Here is a 15,252-nt window from a genome sequence, read left to right as displayed (position 1 = left end):
AACTAACATAGTTGTATTTTTTATTAATCAACATTAACAAAGAGTATTAACTACTGCAACAATTAGCTATTGCACATTTTTAGTTAATGTTAATCTGCTTTAACTAATGTTAACAAATGGGACCTTACCTATTGTTCTTTCGTTCATTTGAACAATCTTTTGCACTCTAATCTTGAAACACTTGTTTACTTTATATTTTTATGTATTTTTAAAAAAAGTATTTTAGTAAATTATCTTTAATAAAGTTATTTAACCTGTTAGGAGGACAACACTTTTTTTCACTTAGAAATTATATATTGTGATTTAAAAACAAAAACAAAAACATATACCGTGACAAAAGTTTCAATGATTATTGTGAAAATTTTATACCGACACAGTTTAATAGGATTATAACTAATAATTAGCCTATTTATAGTGTCTGAAGTAAAATTATTTAAAAACCTTGTGTACTTTCTGTATTCTGATCAATTAAATAATTGTGCTTGTAAATGTCTCTTTGTATCCCCTTATTAAGCTAAAACACCTCATTTGAAAAATTTGCATTGCGCCCCTAAATTTTTTTAATGCGCTCCTAAATTTTTTGACTTAGGAGCACATGTGCTCCTTGGGGAAAAGGTAAGTGTAAAGCCCTGCTATACATACTCGCATATACACTTGATCCATGCATATACATTTATAAACACTCACACATACATTTATAGGTGTATATGCACGTGTTTTATGTATGTATTCATAAGCGAAGTTTGATTTAAATCCTACGTGGCGCCTACATACCATAACCCCACCGCCACCATGGGCTACTCGACCCACAACGTTGACATCAGCAAACCGCTCACCCACACGACACCATACACACTGTCTGCCATCTGCCCTGTACAGTAAAAACCGGGATTCATCCGTGAAGAGAACACCTCTCCAAAGTGCCAGACGCCATCGAATGTGAGCATTTGCACACTCACTTGAACAACGACGAACTGCAGTCAGGTCAAAACCCTGATGAGGAGGACGAGCATGCAGATGAGCTTCCGAGACGGTTTCTGACAGTTTGTGCAGAAATTCTTTGCTTATGCAAACCAATTGTTTCAGCAGCTGTCCGGCAGCTCCCTCAAAACTTGCGACATCTGTGGCATTGTGCTGTGTGATAAAATTTCATTTTTGAGACCGGGGTGAAGTTGGTTTTACATTCGCACATTCACACATTTCTTTATATTATAAAATAAGTTCAGGAAATAAACTGTAATTTGGTAACCTTCCAGTACAATAACTTTCCAAAGGAGGGTCACACCAAAACAACTTACTAAATATTTATTAGGGCCTAAACAACATTCTACAAGTCTTTAATCTACAATTACTTGCTCTAGATATTAAATTTGGACCACAACTGTATGAATGGGGTTCTTCAATGATACGCCTTCCAGTTCAATTCAATTAAATTTAAAATGTTGTTAAACTATTTGTTTCAACTATTTAAAATGTAAGAGTTTGTCCAAATAAACCTCCTCTATGATGTCATGTTCTCTGATGACTATAGTACCATGCACAGTAAATCGTTTGCTGTAGGCTGTAGTAATGGACGAGATGGTCTGTAGATGGTCCCTCAGGTGAGCGATGACGTCACGACACTCTATAGAGGTAAGCGGGGTTATCAGCTTCTTTAAAACGTCGAGTTCTACAGAAAAATGTGTTGTAGTTTGTGCTCATAACAGTCGGTAATGATAATTGATCGAAACGTGCCTTGTTAAATGCATATTAGCTAAGTTATTGAACGCGGAAGTCCGAATGTGCGAATATAAAACCAACTTTACCCCGGTACTTTGGCACCTGTGCAATAATCATGCTGTCTAATCAGCATCTTGATATGCCGCACTTGTGAGGTGGATGGATTATCTCGGTAAAGAAGTGCCCACTAACACAGATTTGCGAAGTTCAGCTCATGAAAAATGGGGGCAAAAACAAGTGTTGCGTTTATAATTTTTGTCAGTGCTCTTTGCAAAACATATTTGTAAACTGGTGCTATAGCGTGAGCCAGACAAAGTTTCTGATAAGTTTCGGATATATTTTGGCCTGTGTGTAGACAAGTATTTATGTTAGAATTTTTCATAAGTTTGGCCGGGGTCTTGAAGATTTTTGAAAGTCTCTTATGCTCACCAAGGTTAAATTTATTTGATCCAGACATACTTGACTGTTTTTCTTTATCATTTTGAGTAATGAAATGCATCCTTGCTGAATAATAAAAAAAAATCTTTAAGAAAAACACAAACTATTGAACAACTGTGTATGTCTTACAAATGCTCGTTCTAGGTTCTGTTGTTTGCTTTAATAATGTTCTGCTCCACATCACCTTTATGGAAATCTTAAACCATAAAATGCAAGATGCTGGACTCTTGCAACAAAATGTATCTGCCAATTATATGCAATAAAGCACATCAAAGACTCAGAAAAAAAAGAGTTAAATTTATTGAAACAGTTTTAATGATGTTAATTATCCAGTACTAATTCTCGGCCAAAAAAAGACAAACGATACAAAAGAAATTCCATACTCATGGCCTCAATATTGTGGAAAGTAAAGATTAAGGGGTTGGAATTAAAGCCTAAACTAGTTAAAGCATGAGAGTAAGAGGTGGACACAGGTCATGTAAATCCAGTATCTGTACAGCAGATATATATCAGACATGGACAGTACCATGTTACGCTGTGTGTCCTTCTCTGTCTCCTCTCCAATTTGTGCCAAGAACACTCAAGACATCAAAACCTTTCCACACCTTTCCGTCATGAACCATGGAATGTTCATTTAATTGTATTACAGGGAATGTGCATGTTCTCTGGAATACAACATGAAATAAAGAGGGAAATGAGAATTCCTAAAGCAACTATTGTTTTTTAAACATTGTTTCAGTGTCACGATTGGAAATATAATTGTGAATCCTGCAAGGCGCCAATTGGTCCTCTAAGATTTGACACAAATCTTCATTCTAATTATCCCTAGAAAAAAAAATAATAAAGTTACAGTAAATGTCTGCATTGGTGGTCTGTAGAGGGACATTTATGTGCTTCAGATCTGAATTGCATATGTCAAACAGAAAACGTAATGATCCCCCCCCCCCCCCAACACCTGCCCCCTGACCAGAAAATGCAAATGAATAAAGAATCTAAATTACATCAAAAATACAAAATCTGATTAAAATGACTTGCTTCCTCATGTTGGCAATTCACATGTTATTTTGCTTAGTATGGCTGCGAGACAACAACAAAACATAACATATGAAAACACCTCAACTGTTGGCAATCAATTTCAAGTGCTAATGTTTTAAATCAATGGAATAGAAGAGAATGGAGCCCTGCCGCTGACTGAGCAAGTGCTTGTGGTAAGCAAGCAGTCATGTCATTAGCTGAAGGAAGATACGATTGCTGCTGCGATTGGCTGATAGGAGAGTGGACCTGGTTGCATTCCATTCTACTTTGTAGTTTAAGCTCGTTGGTCAGTCAGGTAGGACACTGCAATGGGGGTGGTCTCACACAGGCTGATTCTTTATCCCGCAATTTCGGTTGCTGTAGTGACCAGCTTGCTACCGTCCCATACGGTTTTGAATTGTTCAGGGACTGGGATCTCAGTCTTGAATAAAACAGAAATAGAAAAGCAATTATTCCTATTCTCATAATCTTCATAATAATAGACGATTCACTCTATTACTTACATATTCTCCATCCTTGTTAGGCACCAGCACGTTCATCTCTGAGCTCTTAGCGCTGATGATTTCACATGACAGAGAGTCCTTGCTCAGGTACACATGGCAGCCGTCTGTCTTGTTGATTGAGATGGTTGGCACCTTACCCATAACCTGGAAATCAACAGAAGAACAATCACTCATACAGAAGATACAGATGCACAAAGATAAGAAAGAAAAAGTAAAGTAAAAAAAAAGTAAAGTCGTGACGTATTGTCAAGTATGGTGACCCATACTCGAAATTGGCGCTCTGCGTTTAACCCATCCAAGTGCACGCACACAGCAGTGAGTAGTGAACAAATGCACACACACACACACCCGGAGCAGTGGGCAGCCATGCTGCAGCGCCCGGGGAGCAGTTGGGGGGGCACAAGGGCACCTCAGTCGTGGTATTGAGGGTGGAGAGAGCGCTGGACATTCACTCCCCCCACCTACTATCCCTGCCGGCCGGGGACTCGAACCCGCAACCTTTCGATTACGAGTCCAATTCTCTAACTATTAGGCCATGACTTCCCCTTTTTTTTTTTTTTTTTTAATAAAATTGACAATTTTTAAAGTAAAAAAGTGGCAATATGGGAGTTTAAGAGGATTAAATATAAGACCTTTAATTAAAATTCATATTTTCAAGAAAACATCAGTGTGATCAGTTCCACTATTTTAACGAGACTTCATTTTTTTTTATTTTAAATGCATTTTTAATGACTTTAAAATTCAGAAGCAGAAGGTTTTTTTTAAATGAACAAATGCAGTCACAATCAGTTCTTCCTGACCAAATGTGATCGGACCACCCAAGACTGACGTTAATAACTTACTAAAACATTCATTTGTATCAAATTAGTTCAGAAGAGAATAACATTTATTCATATGTATCAGTATGTTAATACATAAATAAACAGCAATATTTACCTAAACATACAAAAATGTTGAAAAGAAAAAATGTTGTAAGGGCATTTCCATGAGCACTTTACATTTATTGAATACTTTTTCATGACCATTTCTATGGAAGCTTGTTTTTGCCACAGGATTAAAAAAAAAAATTCAATTCAATTGCAATTCTGAGTTTGTATTTGGGCATTCTGAAAAAGTCACCATTTCTTTTTTTATTCGGGGGTGCGGGGTGGGTTGTAAAATTACGTACAAACTGAAATGCAAACTCCAAATTCAAAGAATAAACTTATAACTGTGAGATGTAAACTGAGGAAAATAAGTCAGAATACGTTTAATTTTTTTAAATGATGGAAACGAGCTTCCATTCAGGATCACATTAAGATAAAAAAAAAGAAATCCAAGACATTTTTAATGCTCAAATGATACTGCAGATACTCAACTACATATATAATGAGAAGAGTACAAAGCACAAGCATACACACCTGGACCTTGACATCTTTGCAGTTGATCACCTCAATAATACCCACAACATCATCAAAGACCAGCCCCAATTTCTTACAGTTATCTGAAAAGACAACAATAAACTTATGTCTAAACTTTCTACCTATATAAAAACAATTGAAGACTGGAGGAACTAATGGTAGTGCATACATACCTAAAATAATGGAGTTGATCTTCCCCTTCACCTGTAAAGTGCTGTTGTTGCACTTGAAGGCATAAACCACCTGCTTCAGTTCTGTGTCACTGATCACAAGGCCATTGGCGCCTTCCTGATTTTCCTGTATGGGAAAAAGCCCAAGAGAGAATCAGCATAAGAACTGGCCAAACAATGTCTTCACAAAAATTCCCAAAATTCCCGTCTATGTTTAGTTCAACACTAAAACAGCAAATCTTTGCTTAGTATCTTTTCTACTGGCTTGTATAAAGTAAACATATCTAAGATTGAGATGGAAAATACCTTTCAGAATGGTATTTCCAAAAATAATTTCAGCTGCATACACAGACTATAACAGGCATACTGACTCACTCACCACTTTCCATTTCTTGCCGTCCAGCTCCAGCACTGGGGGCAGGGTGCGGGATGGGTTGGCTGCTGCTGTGGGCCGAGCAGCGAAGGGTTTGGGCCCAGAAGGCAAAGGACCTCCTTGAGCTTTGAGCCCAGGATTCTTGTGGGTCTTCTGGTCATCAGACACATGCTTCAGTCCTTAAAAGAGAAATAAAAGACAGGAATATTAAAGGCAAGTCTTCAATAAATTCCTGTGCCAGGGAACACAAATACAATTTTTTTTTATTCTGTATTATTATTATTAGCCGATTACCATTAATAATAATATTGTTATTGGGACACAGTCTCATGGAGGTGAAGGCCACAAGATCATTTAGGAACTAACTGTGCCCTTTTTTATCATGAAGGCTGCACTGACCTTTATAAATTTACACACACACTGATGCTCCCATTACATTGCATCAGTGGAATAATCTGCATCATTTCCAATTAGTCAAAAGGACTGTTTAATGTTTTAGCAATGAACATCATTTGACAAGCAATAAAAGTATCACTGAATGTTTTGTGCACTGTAGGCTCTACTGGACACATTTTAAACCTATTTTCCCAAACAACATCACATCCGTTTGTAGCACTACATCAAGTTAGGGATCCATTTAATACCTTTAGTAATATCAGCTCCCTTGTTGATGGAGGCAAAGAGAGCATTGTGATTGGTTGCTCCAGAGTCTCCATCTGATGATTTGCCCAAGTCCATTGGGGGTGGAGGAGGACCTGGGGGAGGTGGGGCTGGCACTCCTCCACTCGGGGCTCTTCCAGAAGCAACCGGACCCTGTAAAACCAAAATGCTTAAATATTTGGGAAATTCATTTACAGAAGCATGTGGAACAAACCGAACACACAAGAACGTGACTCACAGTCTTGCTCCAGCTCAGTCCAGTTGTGTGGTGCTGCTTGATGTAGGCCTGCAGTTCGGTCCAAATGGACACATAGGCATTGACCCATTCCACATGCATCTTATCTCTAAAAATAAGGCAGAAGGGAAAATGACTGATATGCCATTTTGCTGGTGTATAGACAAGCTGCTTTACGTCACAGACAGACACATACTTTTCCTTGTAATCCTTGAGAACACGGTTTGTGTAAAACATGGCAGCGTCCTGCATCTCCTTCACATAAGGGCCTGGCTTTGGTGCCTAACATATTTAGAAAGAAAGAGATTTTATGTTTACTGAAATAAATTAATAAACATTCCAAATATGCACTAATTATGACTTTTGTTTCTTCTACATATGCTGTGGGGTCCAAAAGTCTGATGAGAAGGTTTTAGGAACATTTACACACCAATGTTGTTAGCTAAATGAAAAAAAAAAAGAGGTTAAAATGTTGCTTTGATTATCATAAGGACTGGTGCTTTAAAATCAGCGTACATCCAATCAGTCGGATTACTTCTGCTACTATTTTGTAGTTTATTAATAATGTTAATTATATAACTATTTTTTCCATTACAAATTTTATCAATTTGCATTAAACAATTAGTAAACTATATTTTATATATTATATATATTTTTATTAATTAATTTAAAATTCAGTGTCGCAAATTTGTGTCCATCGGTGACCTAGAAATAGAGCATAATCATAAATATTTCTTATTTTACATCATAACGTTTCTTCGTAAGGTGGTCTGAGACTTCAATCCCACGTATGCATCCCTAAAAAACCATATGCAAAGTATGTCAGTTTAACCCAGGTATTTTTAAATGTAGGAAATTCTCACACTTGGGAATGAGGAAACTGACTGGTTGGAGTACACTTCCCAAATATAAAGTCCCATAATTGATTTAATCTCAGACAGAAACAACAACTACAAAAACTGCAACACTCAGTGCTGACAGTCCCAGTCTCCCCAGCCCCAGCCCCAGCCCCCCCCCTTACTATGGCAACCCAGCCGAGGGCAGGAACGCTCTCGCTGACAGCAGAGAGGTGGTTGAAGAGAGGCGAGGAGCGGTTCTTCTCACGGAACGCCTGCACCTCCTGGATCATTTTAGACACGGGGGCCAGCAGAGAAGTCAGGACAGACTATATAACAGAGAAAAAGAGAAATTGACAAGAGGAACAGACAAAGGAGATGAGAAAATGTTACAAAAATAATGAATGACATTGGCGTTAAACATACACAACCTTTTTTTTTTTAAAGAAATTAATACTTATTACGCAAGGATGCATTAATATGATCAAAAGTGACAGTAAAGACATTTACTTTATTATAAAGTAAATAAAATAAAGTATTATAAAGACTTCAATTAACTGAACTTTCTATTCAAATCTGGAAAAAACTATCACTGTCTCCATTTAAGTATTAAGCAGCACAACTGTTTTTAATGCAGGATTTGAAAATGTTTTACAAGACGCGAGGGCACAAATTTAGATGAAAAAAGTGAGGCTTTCCTTGACAGAGTTCTCAAAAAACGCTTTTTTTCAACATCGCGTCATATTACGTCACATAAAGGAGTCGTGTGCCGCACTCTGCTTTGAGCGCACGTGAGTCAGTGTGTTTTCGGTAGTTATTTTTATTTCAATTTATCATTGTCATGGTAAATTATTGTGTTTGTGGAGGTTGCACAAACTCCAGCCTGTCAGGACATCGAGTCCACAGGTTTCCTAACAAGAAATAGGACGGTATCTTCCGGGCCTCGGTGCGTTAGTGCAGCTGAAGAGACTGGACTTCACTAATGCATCTGCTTCAAACAACACGGTGGTGTGTAACTTAACAGATGTGATGAGGCAAGTGGAAAAGCATGGTCAGCAGTGAATGTGATCTAAACTTGTGTTTGCTTCTCCCAGCATATGCCGTCTAAGAGAGGAATACTGCAGGTCACCACAGGCTCCAGGAGAACACAGCACTGTCATGTCCACTACACCTGCTCCTCTCTCCAGATCCCTCCAGTCAAAGGATCATGATGAGGCTGTTGGTGTATATCTAGCACAGCCTTCACCATTTAACACACTTTAACAACACATTAGTGTGATACCCAGACTGAAAGATTGTTAAATGTTTTTAAATGGGTCAGATGGTATTTGTTTTGGTAGTATATGTTTGGTACATCTACACATATATATATATATATATATATTAACAGTTGAAATGTTGTGTTTTGAGTTGGTATTAACAGTGCTATGAAATAATATTTATGATTTAGTGCTGTATAAGTAAAACTGAATTGAAAGTGATTTATTTTTTTATTGATTGTCAACAAAATGGGGCCATTCAAAACCTTTATAAAGTCCTCCTTCCGCTGTCTTCTACTGGCTGACACAACATGCACCATAGGCCCAGCGGACAACTTGTCTGTATGCTGTCATTATTGATTGTGTTATACCAATGGCATCAAAAAGTGTTACTTATAGGTAGTCATGACCTAAATAGAGTTAACTTGTAATTGAGAATCAAAATTATTCAGACTGTTTTAATATTAAAATCTTTAACAATGTATTTATACATGTATACAAGTATTTAGCTTAGAGTAATAAATGATTTCTGCCCTAAAACATGTGTCTGCTGGCCTGGATTACTGGTAGTATCAATACTAGCATTGCTATTGCCTGATTACATTAGCTAAAGTGTGTGTATCTGTAAGCTAACACTGATCTCTCACCAAACACCTGCCCTGTTCTCCTCACATCAACTCAATTTGTCTTCTCTGACCGTTGTTCTGTCTAATCCTGGCCTGTCCTGCTCTCTTGGCTGCATAGCAGGCTCATCATTTTATCTGTGGTCCGTCATACGAGTGTAAATACACATTTAAAATTTCCTCAGCGTCCGAACTGTCATTGCGATCCATTGTTTTCCTGTGGTTTAAATGGACCGCTCTCCCTTTTAATGCGTCACTTCCGGTTTTGGCGCGTTTCAGATGCGGAAGTAAAATTCTCACAAAAACAACTCCAGAAGCCGTAATAGCGTATTTTAAAATATATTTTAAAGAAAATCTAGTTCCTACAGTATTTTTCTATACATCGACTCACTGGAGTCTCTAACCCTGCAATATGCCCTTTAAGAGACTTTGAAAAACATTCATTTTAAAATGGTCAGTACCGCCGCTCGCACCTCATGTTTGCGGCTGAATGCAAATGATCATAATTGATGGATAACTATGGTAATTTATGTAGTAACTTTCACATAAAGTTAGGCTACATTCATAATCCTGTTAAACTTTTTTGGGTGTTGAGGTTAATAACGTGTTTTAATGTCGGTAATAATTTCACCACCACCAGCACATCTAATATTCTCTCCGAGATGTTCACTTACGAAAGTTAGCCATACTAAAAAAAAAAAAAAAAAAAAAAAAAAAAAAAAATCATGGGTCTTGTAGGCATGGTAACGGCAAATTAACCATGCTTTTGTTACTTCAAATAATAATATACAAAGAAGTATTAAGATTTTTTTTGTGGTTATAAAAACAAACCTAAGCCAACAACAGCCTTTAAAATGACTTAAAATGCATTATATAAAAACCCTGCAGAAGAAAAGAAAAAGAAAATCCTATACCATCACAAATACCATTACAAACCATCAACTTTTAACCATTAAAAAAATGGTTTTCTGTAGTGTGTTTTGGGACATATTCAATTAGGATTTATTGGTTTTAACGAGCCACCAATAGAAGGTGACCAATTACCAGTAGAGACCAACAGGGTCCATTACAGTTTCCATTAAAACCAATACAAGTCCCATTATAACCAGTAAAACCATTACAAATTTTGTGATGGTGTCTATTGTTTTTTTCAACATTACATGTTATAAATGCCTGCAAAGGGAGCCAAAGGCCTGGTAATTGCTGCTGTTACACTTACAGGAGGATCATATCCTTGTTTGATAGTCTATTGACCAAACATTTAATTCAAATATCCACTTGATCTTTAATTTTTGGCCACCTTTTTGCTATAGATGACACAGCCTCTATAATTTCTTCAACAAAAAAAAACATGTGGCCATCACAACCCTTACAAAAATAAACCACAGTTTTTGTAGTAAAACTGCTTAATTTTCTTTTGCATGATTTCTGAATGCTTGAGACCATAAAATCAATCAGACAACTGTATTACTGCCATAGATAACTGTCTAGAGCTACAATTGAAATTTGTAAATGCAGTTTAATTAGAATTTATTTACTTTTATATTTTATTAAAGTTCTATTTTGACCCCTATAGTAGGTGTTTTTTTTTACTTCCATAATATTTGAGGGAGGGGGCACAACAATTACAATCCTGCTTAGGGCACCCATTTGGCCAGCAGCGGCCCTGGAAATGGTACTGCAGTAGCAAGTCTTATTCTAACATTCAACATAATATGGTGCAGGGACACTTACATCAGAAGGTTTCTGAGAGTTGGAGGCAGTGACCAGAAGCTGTCTTTGACAGGAAAAGGCCTGCTTTATCAACTCAGCCTATGACACAAAGCAAAGGATAAGACACATCGAGTGGAGTCTTCATCAATGTCTGGCAGTGTTCAGGAACTATAATGACAGCGCTGCATTACGCACATGCTTCTGGACGTCACCCCCTATCTTCTGGCTGAGGGCAGTGTACTGAGCCACAGGGCCTGCAAGCAAGTTGTCATAGGCTTCAACATACACCGAAACCGCTGAAGAGAAGAGAAACAAGAACAGAATTACACCATGTCCTAAACAGACACAATACAACATTTCCAGCAACCGTCCGCAAACATGGCCCAATGGCAGTTTCACCATGCACTTATTTAAGAGTTCTAATAAGATAGTAATTTACAGGACTAAGCCAAAAGAAATCCCATTCATAATTATGATATTCATGTCTTGCATGTCAATGTTCAAACGATTTGTAACAGTATAGTAATATTATTAAAGTAATAGTACATGCATCTTCAACAAACTGAACGATTTAAGGTTAGGCAATTTACAACACAAAGCTTAATTCTTCAAATCCTAACTCCCCTTTTGCACTAAGCACTGCTAATTATTTTCAGATATATCTGGTTTGCATTTTTCTTAATACCTCCAGATGCAGCAGCAGGGCTGCCTCCACCCCCAGAACTGGACATGGACTCCAGACGGCCCACAGCCACCTCCAGACGCTGCACTAGACCCGCCAGCTCTGCCATGCCTGATTGGTGAGAAAAAGAGAGGGAGTGGGACAGCTCAACGATTACAGAAACAACAAGGTTGTACAGAAATCACTGTAATCAGATGTGATTGTGAGCTTGTGGTCGATTGTTAGTAAGGGGGTTTTAAATTAACTAAATGATTGGGCAAGTTTAGCATGTCATCAGAGACAAAATAGAAAGGGTGAATTTTATTTTATGCTAACTTTAAAGGGTATTGTTATATTCTGACTTATTCTACAACTCATTATTTATGGTCAAATTAACGACAAGAGCAACAGCAGAAGTGTGCATAAAAGTCAACAGATGCAAAACATGCAATGTGCAGAGCCTGAAAAGAATGCAGGACATGCCATAACATGTTTTCCCACAAAGATACTACAGGAAGAAAAAAAATCAGCAATTGAGAGAAAAAAAAAAGAAAAGTGCCAAACCTCTAAAAATACAAAAGGAGGAAGTAGATCTTGTTTGCCTTCTCTGGGCAACTTTCAACGTGCAAGTCCGTCTTTACTGCCCCTTCACATGCGCACACACACTAAACAGGTAGCATCGCGTAACAGAAATGCGATATGCGAATCTGGCTCACTGACTCACTCCTCCTTTCACCTGAATGGCTCTTCTGGGAAATGCACAGGTATCCATATGAGCACGTAATCACCTGCCTTTTAAGAGCTTGCACCAAATCCTGAGGGAAAAAATCCCACATATTTGTGACTCCTTTAGGAATCACAAATTTCCCAAGACTGCATTATAACGATAGTAGAAAACTATTAACAGTGACGTTGATGTCGGATACAATAAATCGCGCTAGTTTTGAGAAAATGTGAAAGATTGAGTATGCTAGTTAACAATACTTTTATAAAAATAATAACAGATTCCTCTGTGACCACAAGCAGCTGTGGCTGTTTTCAAATGTCCAGGCAACTGGAATGAATAAAACACGTGATCACGCAGGAATAAAATCACAGAAGCACATTCACCTTTGAGGAAACAAAAACACAGCAAATGAAACTTTAGTTTTTGCCAAATATATGCCAATAAAGAGGAGACTGGAGTCAAACTAGATTCAAATTTCTTTTCTCCCTTTTTTTCACATTATAAGAAAATATTCACATTCAAATTAGAGTAGTCAAATTGCCTTGCCTCAGGTTAACAATTTCAGGGAGGCAACAACTATTGAAGAAACAGCCACCTACAGATGTAGGAAAATCAATGAGATGATCTAGACTACTGATCAATTGGGTTTAAAATTAATTTCTCTCATCAGCCAATTTTATTAAAGCTGATTCTGAATCAGTGAATTGAAAGCTTTCAGTTTTACAAGTCACTCTGTGTTTGTGAATTCCATAAAGATAAACTAAAATAGAAATAAAGACAATTCTCATTGTAATTTTAAATATGATATGTTTTAAAGACGTGGTCCTTGTAATGTGGGCACTTTTCTAATGTTGGAGGACATAACTGATGAATAACCTAAACTGTCTAGTGAGTTGATGTGCTGTATTTCATTCACATTTAGTGTTAGTGGGTGTTCATTTCAAACCCAGCTTAAGCTTCTGTGCTTCAGTATAGCAGCACTGCATTAACAACTGCTCTAAATTCTGCAGGTAACATCCTAAAGATAAACATACCAAAACAAGATAAGAAAACTACAGTACTTTCAGACGTAACACCGAAATGTCAAGCTTATAAGGGTGCAAGTTGTGCTTCTGGACATAAAAACAGGTCATTTATGCTTCAGGACTAGTAAAACTAGGCCATATCACATCCATTCTCGGCATAGCGCAGGGTGAGATGTGCCATATTCATTAAACATACATGAATGCATACATACACGACACTACCAACAATCCACTGGCTTTCTAGACAAGCAATCAAACCATTAATAGGATTGCAATAGGATAGGCAAGAAGCAAGCCAAGCGATTTGATGTGATGTGATTTGACTGAATAATCAGGCAACACTGTCGCGCGTTCAGTCAGACAATACAGAGCGACTGTTTATAGAAAATAATATGAAGACGGAAACAATGTAGCATTCGTTCAGATTTCCGCCCCACTTCCTGCATTTACGCTGTAGCGATATTCAGCATTCTTTTGAGTCGGATCTTTTCAGTGAATCACTTGAACCGATTCACAATTTTGAACAGGTGCAGCTGAACACCAGAAATTCTACAAATAAACGTACTGGGAATGTGTCTACGACGTGATTGCACGAGATTCTTATAAATACGCCTGAGAAACAGAATTATTTTCAATAAAAGCATTTTATTAAAACACGTGATGACGTAATGACGCAAAAGAACTACAGAATTTTTGAATCGGTTCTTTGATACGAATTGCTCGAAAGAACCGATTCGCAGAATAGAGTCAGACTTCCTATCACTGGGCACTGAGCTCTGCAAGATCAAGAACTTTTCTAATCGACGCATTACACTGCTGTTATGAATTCTGCATACATGCAGTTGTATGATAAAACGCGTTTTAATCATAAGGCCTAATGCCACTGTGAGGAATTATTGCTTTTGGCAATATTATGCGCGAGCGATGTCTGTTTCAGTTGTCATGATTTGCGCGCGCTGTGTCTAAAAAAGATTTCACCGGCAAGTCGCTTAACACAAATATCTAACAATGCATTTGGCCTTTTCTCCTTACCGTCACCGTCTGAGAAATGTTACAGTGGTCTTGGCTTTAGTCTTTGATGTTGAATGGGTGTATTAAGGGCTCCCCGTCTGCGTTGTCTTCCTGTATGAGCGTGTTGAAGTACCCAGCTGTCACCGCGCGCCGTTTCCGCCCAAACTCCACCAACTGCTCCACTTCCTTATAAGGACAAAGAGAGAAAGAACGAGTGTGTGATAGAGTGATGAAAAAGAGAGAATCAGGAACAGGAAGACTGGAGACTGAGTACGAATATGTGTGTTTATTATTATTATGAGTTGAGTCAGTCTAGGTGATTAGATGTAATATTCATAAAACAAATTCCCCTGGTCTACCATGTACCATGTGACATAATTGTGTAATAATAGTGAATGTGCTTATTCTCTTTTTGTGTTTCATTCCTTGTTCACTTGCAGTTTTGAAGTCGTGGCCGGAGGGGAAGAGAAAGCTGGGATTCAGTACAGATGCTTGTTGGCTAAACAGGAAGTGTGAATGCCACAATTTTGATCTGCTCAAATTGTGAATGGAATAATAAGTGCCTGCTTTCACTGGCTAGTAATAAATGGACAGTTTTCAATAGTTGGTCAGTGCATTTTAAGACAGGGCATTTCAGACTAATTTTCTAAATGTTAATGCATTTTTAGTAACTTTATTTTATGGTGCTCATAATGCATTACAAACATAACACAAAATTACAAACATTGTATATTACGCTGTAACAAGAACAGCCTAATACAAAGTGTAACCTATTTTCCTCATTATGTTACACTATGAACAATGAAAGAAATGTAAATAGGTGCACTAAGTTTCCTTTTTTTTTTTTTTTGCAGATGACAAATT

The 15,252-nt window shown here is 37.5% G+C and overlaps 1 protein-coding gene across 1 annotated transcript; it reads right to left on the bottom strand.

Moving 5' to 3' along the window:
- Positions 1-2,299: 2,299 nt before the first annotated feature.
- LOC306885651 (adenylyl cyclase-associated protein 1-like) lies at positions 2,300-14,716 on the bottom strand. Its single transcript, XM_079442321.1, has 13 exons — positions 14,410-14,716; positions 11,650-11,757; positions 11,160-11,260; positions 10,986-11,063; positions 7,555-7,698; positions 6,730-6,815; positions 6,537-6,642; positions 6,283-6,451; positions 5,645-5,817; positions 5,269-5,392; positions 5,096-5,178; positions 3,696-3,839; positions 2,300-3,613 (listed from the first exon to the last, which is right to left on the bottom strand). The coding sequence occupies exons 2-13, from the start codon at positions 11,753-11,755 to the stop codon at positions 3,530-3,532; spliced, it is 1,398 nt and encodes a 465-aa protein (XP_079298447.1). The 5' UTR covers positions 11,756-11,757; positions 14,410-14,716; the 3' UTR covers positions 2,300-3,529.
- Positions 14,717-15,252: the final 536 nt, after the last annotated feature.

Source organism: Barbus barbus (assembly GCF_936440315.1).
Source record: "Barbus barbus genome assembly, chromosome: 19".
In the NCBI taxonomy this organism is placed as follows: domain Eukaryota; kingdom Metazoa; phylum Chordata; class Actinopteri; order Cypriniformes; family Cyprinidae; genus Barbus; species Barbus barbus.
This window is presented reverse-complemented; position numbering and strand designations above follow the sequence as displayed.

Excerpts from the sequence above, each read along its gene's own strand:
- LOC306885651 (XM_079442321.1), bottom strand. The coding sequence starts at position 11,755 with ATGGCAGAGCTGGCGGGTCTAGTGCAGCGTCTGGAGGTGGCTGTGGGC. Across the intron at positions 6,643-6,729 it reads CTCAAGGATTACAAGGAAAA|AGATAAGATGCATGTGGAAT; the intron begins GTATGTGTCTGT and ends CCTTATTTTTAG. Across the intron at positions 3,840-5,095 it reads GCAAAGATGTCAAGGTCCAG|GTTATGGGTAAGGTGCCAAC; the intron begins GTGTGTATGCTT and ends GTTGATTTCCAG.